Genomic DNA, 25956 nt, shown 5'->3' on the forward strand with positions numbered 1-25956 from the left:
AAAAAAGTCCATATTTAGTTATACGTTTTAAAATAAAAACCAACCCTACATCATGTATATAAAAATGATCCTTCTTTACTTCATTCTAGTAAGACAATTCTTGTCTCTAACCCTTATAATTTCTTATTGCCTTGTGCATATTTCTGTTCATAGTACATTTTTCTAACTTGACTGAGAACAAACAATTAATTTATGAATATTTTTATTAATATAATTCCTAGGGCAGTACCTCACACATTGCTGATTCAGTTAATGTCAGTCAGATGTTTCAGTAATGAAATGGATGAATCCAGTTGATCAACATAAATCCTATTTAGAAAATCCAGGCTTAGCCTGGTAAATATCAGCAGTTAACTATTAGTGCTTTTTTATAGCCTGAGGAATCTACAGTGTGAGAGTTGCTCAGAATGATTAAAATATTATGTTTTAACAGTTCGAAATATATGCCACATAGAAGGCCACTCAGTTTCAGACTAATACTGAGATTTCCCCACCAAAAACATCAAAGAGAAATATTTACAGCTATTAAGAATAAAATACTATGTTAGGGTGTTTTTTATATATTAGCTTCCTAAGTCTTTACAACAAATCTGCTATGTAATTATTAATATCCCCATTTTTACAGAGAGGAACTTAAGTTATCTTGTCCAAGGTCAAACTAGAATAATAAATGGCCAGCTAGAATCCACACTCTGTTCTGACACCCTAGTATATCCTCTTTTCAATATACTATTCTGCTTTGAAAATCATCTTCAAAGGACATTGTTGTGGACTAAATCCGGCCCTTAGCCTATGCTCTCCAACTCTTAAGTTAAAGCCCAAAGCTCCAATATGACTGTATTTTGAAATAGCACCTTTAAAGAGGTAACTAAAGTTAAATGAAATCATAGAGGTAAGGCTGTAATCCACTATTACTGGCGTCCTTATAAGAAGAGGAAAGGACACCAGAGATGTCCATGCACATTTAAAAGGACCTGTGAGGATACAATCAGTAAAAGGCTAAATGCAAGAAATAGTAGAAGCCTTAAGAGAAACAAACCCTGCTGGGACCTTGAGCTTGGCGTTCCAGCCTCCAGAACTGTGAGGAAATAAACTTCTGTTGTTTAGGACACCCAATCTGTGGTATTTTGTTATGGCAGCCTTAGTTGAATAATACAGAGATAGTATTAAAAATTAAAATCACGCAATAATGGAAACATTCTTAGGTCTAGAGACTAAGGAATTATCTAGAGATACAGATTCTCTGTGCTTTCTGTGGCAGCCTCTTGCAGTCATTGCAAAGCAAGAGGTAGTCATTGACTAAAATGTCCCTGCCAAGTCACTGCCAAGTGTAGGCAGTAAGGCTTCTGAGGCTCTAGATTTGGCATCTCTTCTTGATCTCTACAATTCCCTTTTGTAGAACCACCTCTCTAGTTTATAGCTTAATAAAACTTGGCATTATTGTGCTTTGCCAAATACAAACACTGCCAATTCCAAAAACTGAACTGCCCAGTACTTGCTGTGAACTCTCTTTCGTAGGAGTGTGATGAACTGCATATGAATAGTGTGTCAGATTCTGCTTACTGAGGTGATATCACAGTCTCCCAGTTATTCCTTTCCCTGTTTCACTCTTCATACCACTTCTGTGCCCAGACAATTTTTGAGGTTTAATGTTTTTTCCTCATCTCTGGGAGATTGGAAAGATATTTAATACAAATGACTGGCCAATCACTGTTTCTAAGAGGGGGTTTGTTCCCCTTCCTCCTTTTTGCCCTTAGCTCTTTAGTTTTCTGGAGGCTGATTTGTTTTAATGTTTATTTATTTTTATTTTTAAAAAATGTTTTAATGTTTATTTATTTTTGAGACAGAGAGAGACAGAGTGTGAGTGGGAAAGAGGCAGATAGAAAAAGAATAGAGAATCCAAAGCAGACTCCAGGCTCTGAGCTGTCAGAAAGGAGCCCGACACGGGGCTTGAATTCAGGAACCATGAGATCATGACCTGAGCTGAAGTCGGATGCCCAACCGACTTAGCCACCAGGTGCCCCAATGTTTATTTATTTTTGAGAGAGGGAGAGAGAGAGAAAGAGAGAGAGAATGCAAGAGGGGGAGGATAGAATCTAAAGCACGTTCCAGGCTCTGAGCAGTCAGCACAGAGCCCAACCTGGCCCTTGAATCCAGGAACCATGAGATCATGACCTGAGCTAAGTCAGATGCTTAACTGACTGAGCCACCCACCCAAGTATCCCTGGGTTTTGCATTTTTAAATGATTTTATTTACATAATATTTCTTCAAAGGTATTGCTCTCTGAAAATAAGATGATGGAAATGAAAACTATTGAGAACTCAGAGCTGAAAAATGTCTTGCTTTCTTGATTCAGTCTGACTAGTGGGATAAAACGTTTCTCAATGTAATAATGTCATTAAATGACAAGGCAATCAAGCCTTCAAACTTCATTTTTCATTTGAAAAGACAAACTTACAACTAGTATTGTGGGAGGCATGACATCTGTAATCAAAGAAGCTTGACTTTAAAAGGAAAAGAATCTTATTAGGCTATCCAAGACAGGAGATTATTCTTGTCAAAATCATTAGCTCCCCATTAAGTTCAAATAGAATAAAGCCTTTGTTAAATTACTGGGAGATGATTCTCTTGTCAGAATCTGATCTCCTGTCCAAAATCCCTGGGAAGGAACAACAGTAATACTATGGAGTTTAAGGTCTGTTATCATTGAGCATTATGGTGGATATATATATATATATATTTTTAAATAGGAATCATGGTATAATTGGAAAGAGTACAACTGCCAGAAGGTCTTATAGATGCTAATGCTGAGATGTGAAAGGAAGGCAGAGTAGCAGCTAGACCAATTTCTGCATTTTCCAGAGGTATCTTCAGAATTTTGCAATACCAGGTAATCCCAGGGACAATTAAAATAAAAAAAATTCTGAAAGACCCTCTTCAGGGTAAGTGTTAGGACAGTGAATTTAATCTCTGATCAAATTCGAATGACCATCAAGGTCACAGAGCTTTATTAGACTATTTCCTTTTAGATGAAATAATTAGAAACATCTTCTAGAGTTTGGATTCATAGGTATTTGTATGTAATAATAATAATTTATGCATAAAATACATTTATGATATACATTAGTTCTATAATTCATAACAGTCCTGTGTATAGTCTTTTTTATGGCCATTTTTCATATTTGTGTAATCAAAAGTTCAGAAAGATATCTCTCATCAAATAAGTGTCAGAGATAAGGCTGAATCTATGTTCCTTTGATTCAAAATCCAGCACCCTTTGTGAGAATACCATATAGTTTCTGCATGTTTATTTGGAAATCATGACACAGCTAACAACCATTTTCCACCATTTCCTTTTTTCTTTTTTCTTCTCCTTTTTCCCCTCACCCCTTTCCTTTCTTCCCTTTCTCTTCCATCAATTGACTGATTGATTATATATATATTTTAATTCCATATGTAATTTTTTACATCTTAGGCTATTGGGATAAGCCTGAGCTTCCTGAAGATATCTTATGGATCATTTTTTTAAACCCCTGTTAAATTTAATTGCTTTGCAAGGAAAAAAAAAAAGTCTCCTAATTTTCTTTTAACTGTATATCTGCTAGAGGACACATTTTTTTCACAACTTAAGCAAAATGCAGTTGATATGCAGTTATATGAAAGAGCTGGTAACCATGAGATTGTGCAGTAGCATGTATAAGTAAGAGAGAATTTACCTCTCTAGAGAGCTACAAAAAGAATGTCTTATATTCAAAAGAAGGAGGCTTAGAAAAAGTCACATTTGAAGACAGATATATGTAGGGGCTTCTGGAAGGTCTTTTACATTCATTGTCCTTAAGAATACGGTTTTTTCTTAAGAATCCATAATATAGAATATAGGTATGATTATAGTCAGCTGTACAGCAACTTTTTTCCAATTAAAGCAGAAGTGAAAACATAAAATTATTGATAAAAAGTAACAGTTTTGTTTTCTTAATGCTAACCCAAAGGCAACAAGTAAAAAGAATAATGAAAATCTAATGAGTAGAGAAGGGTCCTAACAGAGTTCAAGGCATAATTAATTTGGAAATACTGCAGGAAGACGTGCAAAGAAGTGGGGGAGGGGATTTGGCCAAAAAAAAAAAAAAAAAAGATTACTGATATTTGAAGGAAAACAATAGTGAAATCGGAAAATAACATAAAAATTAAAATTAAAAAAAAAGCACACTGAGACTAGATAGAAAGAGGGAAAGGCAGAAAAGGAATGCAGGGAAGAAATTGTGCAAATATTGTTATCAAGAGCTTAGTTCTTTGAGTTATTTTTATATATGTTGCTGCTTATACCATAACCACCTACTTTCAGTGACCACTAAATGTTCTTACTGAGAGCGATTTTTCCCTGAAGTGCCACCTTTGGAAGCTTAAGCTGACAGTTAATTGAGTTCTGATGTTTTCTCATTCCAAAAATATTCAGAATCCAGGAAAAAGTAAAAGAGGGCAAGAAAAGAGTGTTTCTTGGCTCCTGGGTTTTGACCTAAATTCCCTCAGCCAAGTATACACTGCCTATTTTAAAAGAAGCAAAACCGAGCAAACTGTTCTTTGCTGATTCTGAAAATGTCTCCATTCTATTTTGCATCCTTCCCATCCCTGAAAGTTTTCAATGTTCTTGTGATTTTAAATTACTTAGCTTTCAAGTGTCTGTTCTTTTTATAAAATAGTGAGAAACTAAAAATTTCCAGGGAGCATGCAAGTGCCAAGCTCTAGCATGTATAACATTTTATAATCAAAGGAATAACCTAATCAAGGGGAGAAACAGAGTAGACCAGTATGGGATTCATCTATTATTGCTACCTTAGGAAAATGGAAATATTTCTATGTTGGTTAGTCATAAAGAACAAGGCAAGATACATCTCTTGATATATTTTTTAAAAATGTTTTAAATACTTACTCATTTTTGAGAGAGAGACAGAGTACAAGTAGGAGAGGGGGAGAGAGAAACACACACACACAGAATCCGAAGCAGGCTCTAGGCTCTGAGCTGTCAGTACAGAGCATGACTCGGACATTGAACCCATGAGCAGTGAGATCATGACCTTAGGCGAAGTCAGAACTTAACCAACTGAGCCACCCAGGCGCCCCCATCTCCAGATTGTTTTAATATAAAACTATCACAATGTTGTATTAGTTTCAGGTATACAAACAACAATTTCATGTATGTATACATTACAAAATGATCACAAATATTCTAATTAAGATCCATCACCATACATAGTTACTTTTTTTGTCTAGTTCTGATGAGAATTTTTAAGATTCGCTATCTTAGCAACTTTCAAATATGCAATGCAGTACTATTGGATGTAGTTACCTATCTGTACATCACAACTCCAGAACTTATTTATTTTATAACTGGAAGTTTGTACCTTTTGGTCACCATCACCCATTTCTCCTACCCTCATCTGCCACCTCTTTCAAGACCAATCAATTCTACAAGGTTTGTTTTGTTTTTGTTTAGATTCTACATATAAATGAGATCATACACTATCTGTTCTTCCCTCTGTGACTTACTTCACTTAGCATAACACCCTCAAGTTCTATCCATGTTGCTGTAAATGTTAGGATTTCCTTCTTTTTTATGGCTGAACAATATTCAATTGCATATAGACAAAATTCTCTTTATCTATTCATTCATTTATGAACATTTAGGTTGTTTCCATATCTTGGCTATTAGAAATAAACTTAACAGGAGACCATGGGGGAAGGGAAGGGGAAAAAATAGTTACAAACAAAGAAGGAGGGAGGCAAACCACAAGAGACTCTTAAATACAGAGAACAAACTGAGGGTGGATGTAGGGTAGGGGAGAGGGGAAAACGAGTGATGGGCATTGAGGAGGGAACTTGTCAGGATGAGCACTGGGTATTGTATATAAGCGATGAATCATGGGAATCTACCCCCAAAACTAAGAGCACATTGTGCAACTTGACAATAAGCTATGTTAAAAAAAAAAAAGTATGTTGCAAGAAAAAGGAGGGTGGGGATAAAATATCTTTATGAGCCAGTGTTTTTATTTCCTTCAGATGACTGTCCAGAAGTGGAATTGCTGGATCATATGATAGTGATATTTTTAGTTTTTGAGGAACTTGCATGCTGTTTTCCATGATGGCTATACCACTTCACATTTCCACCACAGAACACTAGTGTTCCCATTCTCCACATTCTTACCAACACTTGTTATTTCTTGTGTTTTTGATACTAGCCATTCTGATAGATCTGAGACAATAATTTTTCATTGTTGTTTTGATTTGCACTTCCCTGATGATTAGTGATGTTGAGAATCTTTTCATGTGTTTGTTTGCTGTCTGTATATCTTCTTTGGAAAACTGTCTATTCAGATCCTCTGCCCATTTTTTTTAATTGGATTTTTTTTTTTTTTTTTGGCTACTGAGTCTTACCAATTTTTTATGTATTTTTGATATTAACCCCTTAACAGATACACAATTTGCAAATATTTTCTCCCATTCTAATTACATTTTCATTTTGTTAATAGTTTTCTGTACAGAAGCTTTTTAGTTTGATACAATCCCACTTGTTTGTTTTTCTTTTGGTGTTAAAAAAATATCAACAAGATCAATGTTAAAGAATTTATTGCTCCTATGAGTTTTATGGTTTCAGGTCTTACATTCAAGTCTTTAATCTATTTTGAGATAATTTTGGTATATGGTAGAAGATAGTGGTCCCAAATAATTTCATTCGGTTGCATGTGGCTATCCAGTTTTGCTAATATTTATTGAAAAGACTGTCTTACCCCCCTCCCCCACCCCTGGCCCATTGCATATTCTTGGCTCTTTGTCTTAAATTAATTGTCCATGTATGCATGGGTTTATTTCTGGACTCTATTCTGTTTCACTGATCTATGTATTTGTTTCTATGCCAATACCATAAAGCTTGGTTATTATAGCTTTGTCATATATCTTAAAATTAGGAAGCCTGATATCTCCAGCTTTCTTCTTTCTCAAGATTTCTTTTGTTATCAAGACTTTTATGGTTCTATTCACATTTTAGGAGTGTTTTTTCATTTTTGTGGAAAACACCATGGGGATTTGGGTAGAGATTGCATTGAATCTGTAGCTTGCTTTCAGTAGTATGGTCATTTTAACAATATTAATTCTTCTGATCCATAAGTACAGAATATGTTTCCATTTATTTCTGTCTTTTTCAATTTCTTTCATTAAGACATCTTATAGCCTTCAGGGCACGAATATTTCATCTCAATGATTAATTTATTCTTAGGTATTTTGTTATTTTTGATGTAATTGTAAATACTATTTTTAAAATTTTCTGATCTGACAGATCTTTAGTAACATATAGAAATTTGACTCCTTTTTTATATTGATTTTATATCCTATAACCTTACTGAATCTATTTATTCTAACAATTTTGAGGTGGAGTCTTTTTTAATTATTTATTTATTCATTCATTCATTCATTCATTTGTTTATTTATTTTTGAGAGAGAGAGAGAGAGAGAGCAAGCACAAGCTGGAGGAGGGGCCTCAGAGACAGAGGAAGGGAGAGAATTTTAAGCAGGCTCCATGATCAGCACTCAGTGGCCTGATGTAGGGCTCAATCTTATGACTGTGAGATCATGACCTGAGCCAAAATCAAGTGTGGGACACTTAAACAACTAAGCCACTCAGGTGCCCTTTGGTGAAATTTTTAAGGTTTTGTCTATATAGTATAATATAATGTCCTCTAGAAATGGAGACTGTTTTACTTCATCCTATATGACTTGGATGCTTTTATGTATTTTTCTTGCCTGATTGACCTGGCTACGATGTCAATACCATGTTGAATTAAAGTGGTGAGAGTGAGCATCCCTGTCTTGTTCCTCATATTAAAGAAATGATTTTCAGGTTTCACTTTGAGTTTGATGGTAGTTGTGAGATTATCATATATGGCCTGTATTATGTTGATGTACCCTTCCTCTAAACCCACTTTGATGATAATTTTTTTTATCATGAATGGACATTGAATTTTGTCAAATGCTATTTTCCCATCTGTTGAGGTGATCATATGACTTTTATCTTTCATTTTGCTAATGTAGTATATAACGTTGATTGATTTGTGGATGTTAAACCATCCTTGTATCCCTGGGATAAATCCTGATCCTTGGGTATGACCCTTTCATTGTATTGTTGAATTCAGCTTGCTAATATTTTGTTGAGAATTATTATATCTGTGTTCATCAGGGATATTGATTTTTCAAATAGTATAATTTACTTTTGTCTGGTTTAGCATTTAAATTATGAGAAACATCTCTATATAGTTATCATCTACAGTAGAAATTTGCATAGGAAGCTATTTTATTTTAACATATTTTTAATAATAGAATCAACAGTAATCTTCACAACCTTGAAAAATGATTAAATGGGTTACATCTAAGAAAGGAAATATTAATATAACTATTCAGTCTATGCCTCAACTTTGAAAAAAATTCAGTTCACTTTATACAATTTTTGTAAAGCCTCCAAAGTACCCAGTCCAGCCATCCTCCTAAAGAATATTCAGGAATTGTGAAATAATATAAGAGGAAGGATAGCGACCCTTTCAAGAGATTTGTTCAAAGATCTAAAATTTAGTTTGACATTATTCAAGTTTAAATTAAACTAGAGAAAACAGATGATGAAAAAGAAAAGCAGTGTGTGTGCCTTGGTGTGCTACAGAGGTACCAGAACTGACAACAGAGACAAATTAGCCAACATGTTTTATTTTGTATATGTAAACACACTAGACTACCTAGTAAGATAGATAAAGTGCATAATGCCCAGAATTTCTTTATGCAGTCAAATGTTTCTCAGAAGAGAAATGTTGGTAAGAAAGAGGAGTCAGACACTGTAATACCTTTAAGAAAAGGACTGTGTGAATCAGAAAGAAGGTGAAATAGTCTTGCCATATGCTTCTTCATAGATATCATGTTTTCTGTTAAGAGAACAAAATGGAAAGAAAAAAATCTGTTTTCATCCCCAAAGAAGTAGAAATGAAAGAATGAGAGAAAGACTGAGGGGTAGTAAGATTTTTTCCAATATTCTCTCTCCCTCCCTTCTTTCCTTTATTCCTCCCTCCCTCCCTCTCTCTTTCTTTCCCTCTTCCTTCCTTCCTTTTTTCCTTCCCACCCTCTCTTCCTTTTTTTCCTTTCCACCCTCTCTTCCTGCCTTCCTTCCTTCCTTCCTCCCTCCCCCTCCCTCCCACCTTCCCTTCCTTCCTTTCATTCATTCATTCATTCATTCATTCTCCAAACATCAAACTTTTCATTGCCTTTCATAAAGTCACATCAATATTTTCCATAACTATTTCATTTTTTAATTTCTTATTTACATCAGTTTATTTTGCTGAAGGCATTATTAACAAAGCATAATAACTACCTCTGGTCATGAAATTTAAAATCTCATCCTTTATTATTCAGCTGTATGTGCACGCGCGTGTGTGTGTGTGTGTGCGCACGCGCACGTGTGTGTGTGTCTATGTGAGAGAGACAGAGTTATCTAACAGTTTTTCAGGTTAACTCTTAATTATTTATGTAACAGTCTCTAAGTGTCACTTGCTAGAATTTTGTCTCTGCAGCTATCTTATAAAAGACTTAGTAAAGAGAGGAGATAGCTCACTATATGCTAGAGACTATGCTAAGTGTTTTAAACAGATGCTTGCAAGTCATCTTTACAATAAGCCTATTAAGTATATACTAATGCTATATTTATTTTACAAGCGAGTAAAATGAGTTATAGAAAAGTCAAGTACTTTGTGTAATACCATAGTTTTAATAAAACTACCCAAATGAAGGACTGTCTTTAATGACAGAGTTCAGTTTCTTTGCTACTATAATTGTTAAAATTGGACATTAAAATGCAGTAAAATACTTGGACTTTATGTAATGGGTCTCATTTCATCTATACAATCATTTATGTTGTAAATTGAGATTATAGTGACTGGCTTGTCTCTCTAGTTAGTACACTGAATTTTCTTCATCAAGTTTCCATTACCACCTTTTGGAAAGGTGCTCTTTCTACCAACCACATCCAATTCTACCTCTTCTCCATCTTGGGTAAGCAGAGATAGCAAATTATCAAAATCAAGCCACTCAGAATCCTTTTGCGGAACTTTTGAGAAGTAGACAAAAGACAAATTATTGATGTCCATATTCCCTGATGTTTAGAGGAAGCTAATCTATAATTGAAGATAAACGAAGCGGAAGGCAACAAAACTGGACAGAGAATCATGACCGTGTCTTACATGTGGTTTTAGCCCATATGCTACAATTTGGCAGAAATAGTATAATGTGGCAGAAAATAAATTCTCAGTTGAAAGTTGGCCTGTGTTTGTATTTCACTTCTTATACCTTCTTGGTTTTGATCACTGTTGAATGTCTTAAAATGATAATAGGAATTGCAGCGTCTCATATTGTGTTTAGGGAAGGTTAAGTAATATAAATATAAAGATTCCTAGCATATATTATATAATCAATAAAATTATCTTAGTTTCATGTGAGTGAACAAGACTGTTTGATAACAGGTTGATGAACAGATCTATGTGAAAGAGAGGTATGCTGAGATGGTAACTTTTAAAAAGCAATGCCAATTTGATGTCTTTTATGTTGAGTGTTTTAAAAGTTGTGCGGTATAGTTGAAGGATACTCAATAAATAAGAAATGTATCCACTTTTTGCCCTTTTTTTCAAATTTGTATAATATCAACAGTACATGTTAAACCAATGCAGTGGTTTTCAGTAAAATATATGTTGATGTTGGTGATAAGAAGTCTTAGATAATCTGAACATGTTGACAAAAAATAGTTGAATTTATTATGTTTTTCTCACTGAAAATGAAAAAAAAGAAATTTGCATGGCTATTGGCCCATATAAAGGCTCAGATCCCTGTTGAAATTGAAGAAAGAAGATACATATATGGCTTTACTGATAACTCTTATTATCTGTTAGAAATAACTTACATGCAAGAAAACTCAAAATGTTTTAAGAATAAAATAAAAAAAATTGACTCACTTTATAGGAAATTCAGAGTTTATCTTTAATGTTTTCTACAATGTTAGCCTTACTCTCCATCCCAGGAGTCCAACATTCATCTTGGGCTCAAGTCCTCCTTGCACGGCTTTGCATTTGCATCTCACTGAATTTCATAGGGTAATATGCCCATCATAGAGCTAGTCACCATGATCATAAGAATGTCACCTTTTTACCCTGGACTAGTTGGGAAGCTACACAGAAGGCACGTTTTCCAGAAGGAGAGGGCTTCACTGGATAAAAAGGTTATCAAATAGGGAGCGATATATTATAGGGATCTATAATTGCCAAGTGTCTACTACCTCATTTTTTCCAAGAAGTATCAGTATTTATTATAAAAACATGCACTATCACTTTGAGTCATTGACTTTTAAAAAGATAGACATGCTCCATATTCACCTCAATTCCCATATGACAATTGTAGATCTATCTTTTTAAAAGTTTGTTTATCCTTAGTGAACATCTGTTGGTAGAATTTTGATTACCAGTTAAAGACCATTTACTTAATTCTTAGCATTCATTATATGTCCATCTCTTCCTACTTCTACTTCAATTAAAAGCTTGTGATAAAACTTCAGTTATTGGATTGCAGTATTTTTTTCTTAATTACTAAACTAGCAGTTTTCCAGGTAAAGCTAAAACCACTTTATCTGAAATGCTTAAATCATGTATAACAGGAATCATCTAAGTAATACAATCAATCCAGATAGATTTGATATTGATGTATGGCACATTTATTTAACTTTACAGATTTTGATTTAGTTGTACAGGTTTTGAAGAAGAATTTGTAGAAAATGAAACAAATGACATAAGTCAAAATGAAAGATTAAAAAGAGGGGCGCCTGGGTGGCTTAGTCGGTTAAGCGTCCGACTTTTGCTTAGATCATGATCTCACAGTTCGTGGGTTCAAGCCCCGCGTCGGGCTCTGTGCTGACTGCCAGCTCAGAGCCTGGAGCCTGTTTCAGTCTGTGACTCCCTCTCTCTCTGACCCTCCCCTGCTCACGCTGTCTCTCTCTCTCTCTCTCTCCTAGAAATAAATAAAACATTAAAAAAAAAAAGATTAAAAAAGAAAAGAGACTTGTAACAATAAAGCTCTCTTATGTTTTCAACTTAACTAGCAAACATTGTTTTTGTGTTCTGTGACCAAAGTGAGGAGTTAGGAAAAGGAAAGTTACCATTCTGGACGAGATTAATGATATAGTCGGCAGAGCAAGGTTAATTTTGGGGGTAGACTTGAGGAAATAAAATATTTTGAGTAACTTGATTTTGCATACCTCACCAAAAGTTCTAGTTGTATTTCTGTTTATGAATAATTTAATATTCCTTTTGAGTTAACATAGTTATGTTTTTCATTGCTGTTATTTCTGTGTATTTGTTGCATACCAAATATGCAAATGGATGACAGTGCTGTGATTTTCTCTCCTACTTGTGAGAGAATGCTGGACTTAGATTATTCTAGAAGTTTCTCACACCTTTATTTATTTCCAAGATGTTTTGATTTTTTTTTTCCAGAAGTGTCCTAATGCTCAGTTTTGTTTTGTTTGTGTGAATTATTTTGGGGGCTTGTTTTATCATTCTTACATCTCTCTTTCCCCTTTATATTCAGCCAAGAGAATTAACACAAGCAAAGGGACTAATTCTTGAAAATATATCAGAGTTCAGGCAAGTAAGAATTCTATTTTTTTTTTTTCCTAGAAAGAGTCTGTTCTCCAAGGCACTGATTTATCACTTTGCCAGAGGCCTAGTGATTAAGCCCCTGAGTGGTGTAGGGTGTCCACAAAAATGCTGCAAGCTACTCACATGTCTGCAAAGTGTGAAGTACATCGAAACAATCAAGCATCCATGTCAATGTATGTAGGTGATAGATAACCAGCAATATTCTCCCGAGGCAACAACACTGTTCACAAAGTGAACTAATACAGATCCAAATTGGCCACTTGTTTTCTGGCAGTGGCAAGTCATTCAATTTCTATAGACCTCAGCTTTTCTATTTGGAAAATGAGAATAATAAAGTGTGCCTCCTAGAGATATCATATACCCTTGGAAACACAGTGAGACACTTTATATCTTATAGAACAGAATTAGATTTCAAACATTTGCCTTTATAGGGATGATTTGTAGAGAGATTTTGGAAGGCAGAGTTGGTTCCCACAGTGGGCCTTCACAGAGTGATATCATAGCACCTTGACATCAACATGGGCTGTGGGCATAGTCTTCAAGTTCATAATAATGTAAGTTTGATTCTGTTACTGTAACTATAACTTGTTAAAAGATCAACATTTAAAACTGGAGGCCAGTTCATGATTTTTATAAAATATATATTTTCAGTGTTCAGAATACTCATGTGTCTCTGGCATACCTCGATCAATGTCTGAGCACTGGATATCCAAAAGTGATAATAAAGGTACCCTAGAGAATGTGGAATAATAAGGTAGATGAAAAATTTTGAGGGATAGTTTTTCTAGCCTATGTAAAAACAAAACAAAACAAAAAACCTTTTCTACACAGTGTCTGTCTCCCATCTATACCAATGGCCCCAAGTCTTCATCCACTTGGAGAATAATAAACATGGACAAATTCTTACATTCTGACTATTTTCATTGAGGCATCCTTCCAGTAGAATAATCTTTTTTCAGGCATCATATAATATTATTGATTAGGTTTCAATTCACTTACTTGTAATCCCATTTAATACAATGAGTGATTCCAGAGAAGTGCTTTCCTATATTCAGATCTGGCCTTCACCCCAAAATGCAACCTCAACTGACTAAAGATCAAAGGGAAGATGTTAAAATTTATATGAATTTTCTCAAATGATCTGGGGACTCTCTCAGACTTTCGGCATCTGTTGGTACACAGAGCATACTCTAGAGCCATGCTACCCAGTAGAATTACTTGTGAGTTTTTAAAACATCAACATGTTGAGCCCACAAACTAAACATTCTGATTAATCCATGTAAGTATTATTATTACTATTTTCACTTTACTAATTAGGTAACACACAGGGATGTTAGATTGATTAATTATGGAATGAGGTTTGGGGGGGGTTAGAATTTTATTACTCAGGAGAAATTTAAAAATGGGATTCATTCTGTTCTGAGATATTGTACATATAATCATTGCCAGGAGAAAATAAGATGGATGGCATTTCAGTGACCTATAATTCTGCAACTGTTTAATTGACTAAATTCATAATTAAATGAAAATTTTGATCTGACCACAGAAAGGGCTATCTAAATTACAAAGCTATATGAAAGTGAATATGATTATTAAATTTCAAGTACCAGTTCTTAGAGAGGGTCACACTTTTAAAATAAATACTAGCATTCTATTTCCTATCATATGGTACTTAGATATTCTGTAATTAGGATAATCTGGATTCTGTTATTGGGACAGTTTATACATATTAACCAGTTCTTAATCTGTATTCTTCAAAATAGCCTTATGAGGTGCTCTAAGGTTATTTTAAAATTACAGAGAGTGAAATCAGAGCCTGAGAGGTTAAATGACTTTTCCCAGAGTCACATTTGTTGAGAAGCCATATCATGGAATCAGATGAAATGCTGTCTGCTCTGACCATTGTACTGCAAAGAGTATTAAGCCTCCTATCCAGAGTTAGCCAGGGTGTGAAGGTTGAAGGTAAAATTCTTCAAAAGATCACCCTTGCTCCTGACATTGAGGGACAAGTTTGGGGGGTTTCCAAGCCCTTCCTCCACTTTGATAATTCACATTAAGGACTTCGAGAATTTACTGAAAATTATTATACTCACAGTTACAATGTATTGTAAAGAAAGGCTTTAGACTAAAAATAAGCAAAGGAAGAGACCCATAGAGTGCAGTTTGGGAGGATTCCTATTGTGAAGCTTCTGTTGTCCTCTCCTGTGAGACTGGCCCTCCCATCATGGTGTGAGACAATAGATCATCATCAACCAGGGGCACTCACCTGAGTACAGATTTTGTACTTTGTCTTCATTACATAGTCCCGATTGATTGCCCACATAGTTAAACTCACTCTCCAGATCAACTGATACCACAAGACCAAAACTCCACCTTACATTACACGGTGTTTCCAGAGTGGCCAGCCTCTGCCCTAAACAGACACTCCTATCAGGTATGACATAGATTTCCTTCCAGAAGATAAGGACGAAGGCAAGAGTTTCTTTGGGCAAGGCCATTTTTTTTTTTTTTTTGGTAGATACCTCCAAATGTTTCATACAGTCACTTATTGTCATTTGAGAAAAAGACCGCATGAAGCACTGTTTAACAACCTGCAATAGCTAAATCAAAATCAGATTCAGTAATGTTGACCATAGACTATTTTCATATTATACTCAATAATTGATCTTTTTTTAAAAAAAATCATTGTTTCTGGTTATCACCTAAAACCAAGAATTATAAAGCATTCCAACAGCACATACCTAATGCTATTTCATATACATCAATTCCATAACCATATATTGAACAGCTATCATAATCACTGTTCTAGGTCTTGAGTAGATAGCCAGCAGTGAACAAAATAGAACAAAACATTTGTTCTAAGTAGCTAACATTCTACAGATTTAAATAACTGAGTTTAAACTCTGCAGGTAGTTATAGAATAGTAGTTTAGAATGTTGGATCATGGATTAGGCTGACTATTTAATACCGCAAAGTTAGGTGCATGATATAAGTAAGTCACTTAAATCTCTCTGTGCCTAAATTTCTTTATATGTAATATGTGGACAATGAAAATTCTTACTTCTTACAATTATTGTGAACATTATAATTTCATTACTTAAAAAGCACTTTGACTGGAGGCACCTGGGTGGCTCAGTCAGTTAAGCATCTGACTTCAGCTCAGGTCATGATCTCCCTGTTTGTGAGTTCAGCCCCATATAGGGCTCTGTGCTGACAGCTCAGAGCCTGGAGCCTGCTTCAGATTCTGTGTCTCCCTCTCTGTCCAACCTTCCCCTGGTGTCTCTGTCTCTGTCTCTCTCAAAAATAAAAATAATTTTTTTAAAAGCACTTTGACTTGCACATAAAAACTCAATAAATGTTGGATATTGTTATTTTTACTGAAAAGTATGATTTGTTAGAATAGATTGCAAAATGGGTGAAGGGGAGTGGGAGATACAGGCTTCTAGTTATGGAATGAGTACTTCATGTGAATTAAAAACACAACTGACTGAGTTGGTTAAGTGTTGGACTCTTGGCTCCGCTTAGGTCATGATCTCATGGTTCCGGTTAATGAGATCGAGCCCTCTGATTCTCTCTCTCCCTATCTCTCTGTCACACCTCCGTAGTTTTAAAACACAGCATAAAAATATAATCAATGATACTGTAATAGTGTTGTATGGTGACAGATGGTAGCTACATTTGTGGTAAGCATAATATGATGTTTAAACTTGTCAAGTTACTATGTTGTACACCGGAAACTAAGGTAATATTGTGTGTCAACCACACTCAAATAATTTTATTTTTCTTAGAAAAAAATTATACAAAAAAATTAGATACTGCATAAGTCTAATATTGTATAAATATAAATATAGAATGCAGTTTGATATAGCTTTAGTTTTTCACTAACTTACAGAATGGCAATGGTGTACTTTACTTTGTTTCCTCATTGATACAGAGTAACTATCACTAAAATCTTTTCAGTCTATATCCAATTTCATGATTTATATGACATTAGGTGAACTCTTAAAGGAAAGGTCAGACTTATTTGTACTTAACTTTGTACATAAATGTTTTATTATGTTTATTAAAAACTTAAAATTATTCCTTAGATATAATTTACACATATATCGTGACAGAGTTAACTTTCATGTCTAAAGTGGAAATCTACCAAGACCATAGTCTCAGCTAATGTGTTCTCTCATGGAGAATGACAATTCATTAAGGTGCTACAAGATAGCTGTACTTTGAAAAGAGTCTTGTGAAGTCAGCAAGAGAAAATAGAGCTTGTCTGAAATGAATGTCCAGGGGCTCCATTGTTTTTTCTTGTTTTTTTTTTTTTTTTTTTTTTTCTTCCTTCCCTCATAGTAAAAGCTGGGGGCAGTTGGTTGACAGTTCCCTCCTGACAGGAGATGACTCAGGAAAAAAGACATCTAGAAATTGCTTTCTTATAAAGATAAAGTAAAAGCTAATTTACCACTGTCCTACTGAATGTCATGCCTCACTTCAACAGATGAAGGTAAAGTTAAGTGATCAGAGGAATCAAATGCTAAAGAGATGTCAGGGAGACAGTAAGCAATTGCCCTATTGACTATTGATTCCAATAAAATTATTTCAGAGTACTGATAGTTTTTCTTCTTTCCTAAATTGTGAGATGAGTTAAAGTCCAAGCCAAATTTTAGATAGTTAGTGCAATCTAAAGAAGACTTGTAGTTTACAAGAAAAGTGATGAAATAGGTCATAAAACAATTGAAGCAAAAAAAAAAAAATTGCCTCTTCTGGAAACAAAGTGAACACTTTTAGAATTGTTCAAAATCTTAAAGACATATGAGTTTGAAATGGCATGGAATAGAAATTACATCAGGATGATTCAAGGCACCACCAAAGTAGGATGCTTGGAAAATGCATTAATAGAAATACATAATAAACATTGACTATGCGACTAGAACATTTGAGAACCCTAAGAAATATAAAATATAATTTAATATTAGTACAATATCATGAAAATATTGAACAAAGATCCTTGAAGTTAGAGAGAATAAGGAATATTAGCCATTTTGAAAAATATATCTGTATAAGATTATTAAGCCAACAGAAAACTGGGAAAAATACTTAAAAGGATTTTTTTATAAAGATTTTCTTTTACACAAATAAGTAAATAACATTTATTGGTCAAATTTATTTAACACATTTAATTTTAAAAGTCTTCTCACTGAGGACAAAGAAAAATGATATAAAAATCTTATATCTAAATTATATTTCTGAGAAATACTGTAATGCATCTTCATTCTGGAAAATCAAATTTTGTTTTAGATTTTATAGCAACTGAATTTAATATTTTATGATAAGCTCTATTATATAATTAAAACATTTTACTATGACTTTATTTTAAACCTCGTTTTCATTTTCCTTAAGGCAGAATATGTCCATTAATACTAATTCATAGTTAATTAATTTATTTATTTAGAGATTGGGACGAGAGAGAGAAAAAGAGAGAGAGAGAGAAAGAGAGGGAGACAGAATTCCAAACAGGCTTTGCTGGTAGCCTGTACTATCAGTGCAGAGCTTGATGTGGGGCTCAAACCCACGATCTGTGATATCATGACCCGAACTGAAGTGAGACACTTAACTGACTAAGCCACTTAGGTGTTCCTTTTACCTAACTCTTAAATATCAGAATCTGAATTCTGTGATTACTTAACATGTACTGCATTCTTTTCATATGAGTGTTTAGTCACAGGTCAAGAAACTCATTTATTTGAGGGTTTTCTCCCTTTTATGTAAAATGCATTCTGGAGTTTAGGTGTATTTAAATAATATACAAAGCTAAATTAGGAAAAGTAAAATTTCATGTTAGACCAAAAAAAGCATGTAGTGATTGTTGGAGTCGATAATTTAAATTTATAAAAGTAATTGCCAGGGTATCTTTTCATTTTTCTGAGCAGCACAGTTTCAATGTATGCATGGTAACTATTCACTACACTCTCAGATATCCAAACATTGTACTGCGTTCTACAGAAGAAATCTCATTATTGCAACAGCCCTTCAAGATAGGCATTGTTCCCCCAGTTTCACAGATAATGACAGGAATCAAGATCTCAGAGAGAACAAATTACTTGCCCAAAACCACATAACTGTTGACTGGTAAAGCCAAAGTACAATGTGAAAAAAAGTTTAAGATACAAGATGTACGTTGCTGTGTATGAAGTTTGAGTCACATCAGACTTCTTGTTATTTCTCAGAATAGTCATTCTTCCTCTCTGCTGCAAATTTGCACATTTCTTCTTTCTGGACCTATTTCTTCATACAGAAAGTCTTACATACCAGAATCCCCCTCTTCATCAGACATCTTCTGACCATATAAAACTCTGCCTTAGAGATACCCTTATAAAAGTAGACACTATTTTGGAGAAAAGTACAGTGAATTATTACCAAAGCATATATTGTAATAATAATGTATTATTGTTAAATGAAGTGGATGTTTCATTAAGATTTCCTTCGTTTTTACCCAGTGTTCTTTATTTGGTCAGGATCCCATCCAGGATTCTGCACTGCACTTAGTTGTCATGCCTACTTAGCTTGGCTGTGATGGTTTCCCAGCTTTTGATAACTTTGACAGTTTTGAGAAATATTGATCACATGTTTTATAGGAAATCTTTTTTTAAATGTTTGTTTATTTTGAGAAATAGAGAGCAAGAAGTGAAGAGACAGACAGAGAGGAAGACAGAATCCCAGACAGGCTCTGGGCTGTCAGTGCAGAGCCCAATGTGAAGCTCAAACTCACAACCCTGAGATCATGACCTGAGCCAAAATACAGAGTTGAGCGCTTAACCAACTGAACAACCCAGGTACCCCTATAGGAAGTCTTACTCTAGGAATTTTTCTCATCATAGTGGAGTAATAAGTTATTGGGAGGAAGGCCAAAGAGGGATAGTACCATTTTCACCACATCATCTCAAAGGTCCACTCTATCAACACAATTTAAGAGTCTTGATATTAATTTTGAATAATTGTCTCTGCAGTAAAGTTATTCTTTTGATTTCCTTTGCATCCTGTACTCTTTGGAGTTAGGTAGCTCTTCTCTTTATCTCCAAGAACCTTTATTATTGTTTAATGGGAAGTAAGGACTGATATTCTTTTCTCATACTGAACTACTGTTAGACACAGGGAAGACTGATTCTCTCTATAGCCTAAGCACCTATCATACAGTGTTTTGCATAAGAAGCATCCAAGTAAATATTTGTTGAATAAAGAGATGTTTTGTAATAAATCAATTTTTTTAATTCAAAATAAGTTTTAATGAGCCAATATGGCATAATGGTCAGTATCTTAAAATAGATTTTGGCATAGGGGTGCCTGGGTGGCTTAGTCGGTTAAGCATCTGACTCTTGATCTCAGTTCAGGTCTTGATCTCAGGGTCATGAGTTCAAGCCCTGTTTTAGGCTCCATGCCCCTGGAGCCTACTTAAAAAAAAAAAAAAAAAAGAAGAAGGAGAGGGAAAAAAAAAAGATTTTGCCATAAAATAGGGATATGGCCTTAAATGTGACTTTAGTTTCCACATCTTTACAAGTAGAGAATGTTAATAGAAAACAGTCTGATAATGTTTTAAGCACTTGGTTGATTTATAAAATAAACCAAAAAATTTTTTAAAAAATAAAAATCAAATTTTAAAAATCCACAAAACCTCAAAATATAAAACAGAAAAAAAAATGTACATCTGTTCTTGTCAAAGTAGAAGTACATTTTCATAAAGATTAAAAGCTCTAGAAAATTCTGCAAAATTATCCATTAAAGAAAATTAATCCTAGTCACATAATTTCTTCTCAAAAATTATTTTAATTATATCAGTAAAATACACCCTAAAATATTCATTTTACCCATAGAATAGAAATTTTCTCTAATGTTGCTATCTGTGGCAAAAGATATCTCATCTAAATGTTGTGTATAATCCTAATAAAAGTGTTCTTGTTTTTGCATTTCCATTTTGATTCTGAAATTATATTTGGAAGAATTTTTTCCCTCCTCAGAAATGAGGAGCTATGAATTTGAGATAAGTGATCTTAAAGAGAGAAATGGTTTACCTTATATTCATGAATTGAGATAAAGTTCCTCAGAGGCTTTTCTGTTTCACTTCGCTTGAAACATGGCATTTCCCATTTGTTAAAAGGCTTTAGGCTTATTCTTTTAGGTACTTAGAATTTAATCACCTGATACATAGTAAAAATTATTTTTAACATGAAGTCCTTATTCATTCCCAAAAAGAAATTAAAAATCTCCATGTGTCATAAATCTGAGGAAACTAGCTCTATTTTTTTTTTTTTGAGTTGTTCTTATTTGTTCATTTGCTTCCATTGGTCCACTGATTCCTGTTTAATATTTGTAGGCCCTAATACTTAAAATTAAATCTTAGAGTATGGACTGTACCCTTGCTGAAAGTGAATGAATTAGAATTGTTATCCACATAAAACTACTTCCTCAGAATTATACTTCACTGCTTGTCAAAGCTGTGGAATTTATTGTTATTCAATATCCTCATACCCTATAATAAATATAGCACTGAGTAAAGGCAAAAAACAATAGCCATTACTGATTACTAAAGTTATATTCCACATAAACAACCCATTATTAAATTAATACTTGCTTCCTATGTAAAATGTATATTTTAATTAAAATATAAATAATACTAACATTTTCTGAAATTATTTTAAAAAGCTTGGTAGATGATATTTTAGTTTTAAAACTCTTTCTATTGTAAGTATCTAACTCGTTAGACCCTCCATATGTGTTGAAATTTCCACTATGAAATTGAGCCATTGATTTCTAAATACAAAAGACATTTTCACCCAAGGTTATCTTTAGATACCCTTTCTCTTCTCTGTTCCTCTTATGAAGCAGAAGGTAGAACTGTATTGAATGTGCATAAGCAAAGACTGTGAAATCTTATAGAACCTGGCCTGCATCCTAACTCCCTCATTATTAGCTTGGAGAAAGACAAATTATTTAAACTCTGAGCCTCAGTTTCTTCCTACATTACATGGGGGGAAAATGAACTCCCCATATAGATTTGCACTGAAGGTTAAGTGAAAATACATATGTTAAAAACAGGACTTGGCACGTTGGTAGCACTAGTAAGTAGCAAATACATAAAATGAGAGTTAGGGAGCAATAAATAACAAAAACTCATATATTCATATTTTCTACAGACTCGACAGAAAACCCATGTTCCCATAACCATAAATATGTTGTTCCCCTTTGGCTTTACTGTTCTGTCTTTGCTTAGTGTAAGTCTTATCCTTTAGAATCTTTAAAACATAAAGAAAGAGTGAATACACACTATGTGTACTATATATACATAAGAAAGGGGGTATTCCAGAGTTGTATTTTCTCTTAATAGAGCCTTTGTCCTTTGTCAGCATAATCAAATATGTGAAACTATGTGATGAAAATATGCCTCTACATTAAAAATGAAATTCAAAAGTAAACTCAATGAGAGGATGCGATAAACATAAATAATGATGGAAGTAATATTACATATTCTATACCATTTTGTTAATTATGTAAGATTACTATATACTTTTATCCTGATATTTTTATGCATTTGAATTCTTCAAAATATCCACAACTACATACTTATCTCATTTTTTGTTGCTTCAAAAGTGTTATTATCCAAACATTCTCCAGATATAATGAAGTGAAAAAAAGAAAAGAAAAAGAAAAAGAAAATCACTCAATTTCCACATTGCATGTGTCAACATGTGAGTTGTAAGTGATTTGGATCTCATGACTTTGAAAGCTACTTTTTATTGACCCTAAAGCTTAAAACTGCACCCACATGGACAACTAATCTGAGTCAAATGTAAGGAAATATGAATGGAAGCCTCCCCTCTGCAAGGCAGGCCATAAGAGTGAAACCTCTTGTTTTTCTGTCCCAGTGAAGTGTATTCTGGTAGGGCAGAAAAAGTTGTGGATACATGACACAGTTAGCTGAGAGTTGTGAGTGTCTAGTTACCTTAAATCAAATATCCTGAATAGGTGAAATTAAAAAAAAAAATGTCAAAGACAGAAATTGAGATCATTGAATACAGAATTGGTAATAAACTAAAAAAAAATCATAATTTAGTCATAGGTAAAATGGTATACAGGAAAACTCAAAGCATTAAGTGCTTATCTTAGACACAAGAAAGTCTAAAATTAATAATCTAAATTCTCCCCTAAGTGTCTAGATAAGGAATAGCAAAGTAAAATCAATATAAGTAGAAGGGAAAAGTTACAAATATAAGAATGGAAATCAAGGAAATGAAAACAAGCAATAGGGAATATTAACAAAGCAAGCAGATTATTCTTTGAAAAGATCAATAAAATTGATAAACTAAACTAATGAAGACAAAAATAGAACATAAATTTTTAGCGTGAGGAATGAAAAGGAGGTTATCATTAGAGATTTAGAAATCTTTGCTGTTCAGCATGATTTGCCGTAAGCATCTGTAGCTATTTAAATTACAAGTAATTAAAATGAAATAAAAGTTCAATTTTTCTCTCCCTCTAACCTCATTTCAAGTTCTCACTAGTCACATATAGCCAGTGGCTACCATACTGGGCTGTACAGAAATAGAACATTTGCATCATCAAAGAATTTTTTGTGGGTGTGGATAACATTAATATTGTCCATTGAGAGAGAAAGACAATACCACAAACAAGTTTATATCAACAAATTTGACAACTCAGGGGAAATGGGCAAATCCCTTGAATAATACAATTTACCAAAACTGACACAGGATGGAAGTAAATCTGAATTGTGATATATTAGAGACGTTAAATTTGTTATCTCAAAACTTCTCACAAAGAAAACTCTAGGTCAACTTATTTGTTTAATTTTATCAAACATTTAAGGAAGACAACACAGTCTTATATCAACTCTTTCAGCAAAACCTTTTAGAGACATTGAGAAAAACAACAACAATACAGAGTCCTCTCTGAGGCCTGTAGGGTTGCTGTTAATTATATAGCATCTTACGAGTTGAATGTCAGTGATGCTTACTTAACTATGTCCTATTACTACGATGAAGAGATGGAAGCTCATCTTTATCTCTTCAAATTGAGGTGAAGAAAGAACATGCAAAGCAGTTCATAACATTTCTAAGAGAGCATCAGAGTAAAATCTGCCTTCCGGTGATTAAGAGGCCTGCCATAGAAAACTGGGGAACTGGCATTCAAGCTATAGAGTCTGCTCTGCAGTTGGAAAACACATTAAGCAAACTCCTGCAAGACCTGATGAGCTTGGCTTCTCAGAATAGTGAAATTGATCTCCTAAACTTCCTGAAAAAGTTCCCGGATAAACAGAAAAGGAACATAAACTATCTGGAATACCAATGTAGCTATCAGAAGGAATTAGATAGGCTGACTGAGAAGGAAGTCACGCCTGAAAGCCTTGGTGAACCATCAGGTAAACAGGCTTAACATCTTAAGGCAACAAAGCAAGTCTTCCACTGTAATAGGTTTCAAAAGCAGCTGCTTAAGAATCTTGATCTCTATTTGACAGAAGACTGCTTTCCTTTTTATCTAGTATCTCAATCTTCATTGTTGTACATGGAAATAAATTGGTCTTGCATTATGAAAAAAAGGACAAAAAATTGTCCTTATGAACATAGATACAAAAATCCTTCAACATACATTATGGATAAAGCATTAAATAACAGTTTATCCTGGAATAACAAGGTTGGTTTAACATGTGAAAAATCACACAAAACAGTTCTATTAAGGAGACTTTTTAAAAAAATGAACATTTCAAAGGTGCAGATAAACAACTTGACAAAATTAAATCCATGATGATACATATCTCAGAAAACTATGTGTAACTTTCTCTTCCTATCACTAACATCACAACAATTCCAAACCACCTAACTAACCCATGTACACTCTACATGTTCTTCCCATCATTTTGTCACATTGCCAGTGGACAAATCTTTCTAAACTATAGCTTTATCGAAGTTATTGTAAATGTTTTTAGTTGTGCCTCTTTTCCTACAGATCAGGTTATTGTTCACTAAGCCCAGTCCCTAATGGAGTTTATGGTTTCATTCATTAATTTATTCATTCAAACAATTGAGTTTCCCAGCCTTGATTAATCCATCTGTGTGCTACTTCTTGCTTTTCTATTGCACCGCTGAAGAAAAAGAAACAAAACAAACAAAAAACATACTGTGTGAAATCATACTGAAAACAGTCATACAATAAGGACCAATCTCTGTTTTTATTTTCCAACCTCAAAGAAATTCTTTAATGTTTTCTGACTCAGCTATTATTTGTGTTCTCTACAAAGGTTATATCTAACCTTTTTCTTTGTAAATCCCTGACTGTGCCACCTCCTCCTTAATTGTCAGCATATGACCTTGTCTACTCCATCCAAGAGAAAAATAAAAGTCAAACAGCGAAAGCTTCAGTAATTTAGCATTATCGAAACCAATAAAAATGCCTGAAATTATACTTATGTATTTTTTTTCTGTCATGTAAGAAGGGGTCGTTCTTTTTATTTGAAATGTGTTTTTCTTAGGCTATGCTCTTTCCCCATTCTCATTTTCCCTAAACCTCTAATAAGTCATGTCACCTTCCAAATCCTTCAATGGTTCTTTATTACACTTAAGATATTTTCTAACCTCTTTAACATAGTTTACAAGCTTGTCTAGTTTTTTTTTTCTCTAAAAAAATCTATGTTTTTGTCAACTCAGACTTCCTTAGTTTCCTGATTACACTATGTCCTTTCTCACTTCTGAAACTTTTTCAATTCCTGTTTCTCTTTATAGAGCACTCTTTCCCCTGAAGAGAGCACTCTTTCCCCTGACTCTACCTGATAAACTTCTGTGTAGCATGTATGATTCAATTTAAATGTAATTTACTTCAGTAAATCTTTCAAAACACCACTGATATATATTTTTTCCCACTGAACCCTGTATTTCCCCTATCATAACATATGCCATTTGGTTTTGTAATTACTTATTTAATTGTCTTTATCCCTCGAGTCTGAACATGCTGTTATGCCCAGATCGCGATCTCCCCAAAATCCCAAGACCACCAAGGAGTCCAAGTCTCGTATGCAAAAACAAAGGGCGTTATTCCGGGCTTAAGCTCGGACTCCCAGACCTCACCAACCCAGTGTATCAGTGCTGAGAACCCCGAACAATGGAGGAGTAGGGTTTTTATCACAGTCAAGGCGGGAAAGCGGTGATGGGCAGAGACTGCAATGTGATAGGACAGGGTGAC

The 25956-nt window shown here is 34.1% G+C and overlaps 2 protein-coding genes across 2 annotated transcripts in view; both read left to right on the top strand.

The window, feature by feature from the left end:
- LRP1B (LDL receptor related protein 1B) overlaps positions 1–25956 on the top strand; it is a 1854983-nt gene that overhangs the window by 812502 nt on the left and 1016525 nt on the right. The gene's annotated exons all lie outside the window — the stretch shown is intronic.
- LOC144234468 (ferritin, heavy subunit-like) lies at positions 1004–24156 on the top strand. The gene is given in 3 exon segments (XM_077767819.1): positions 1004–1080; positions 23665–23786; positions 23789–24156. Coding segments are annotated over 3 exon segments (567 nt in total).

This window comes from Crocuta crocuta, unplaced genomic scaffold (genome assembly GCF_008692635.1).
Source record: "Crocuta crocuta isolate KB4526 unplaced genomic scaffold, BGI_CrCroc_1.0 scaffold154, whole genome shotgun sequence".
NCBI lineage: Eukaryota > Metazoa > Chordata > Mammalia > Carnivora > Hyaenidae > Crocuta > Crocuta crocuta.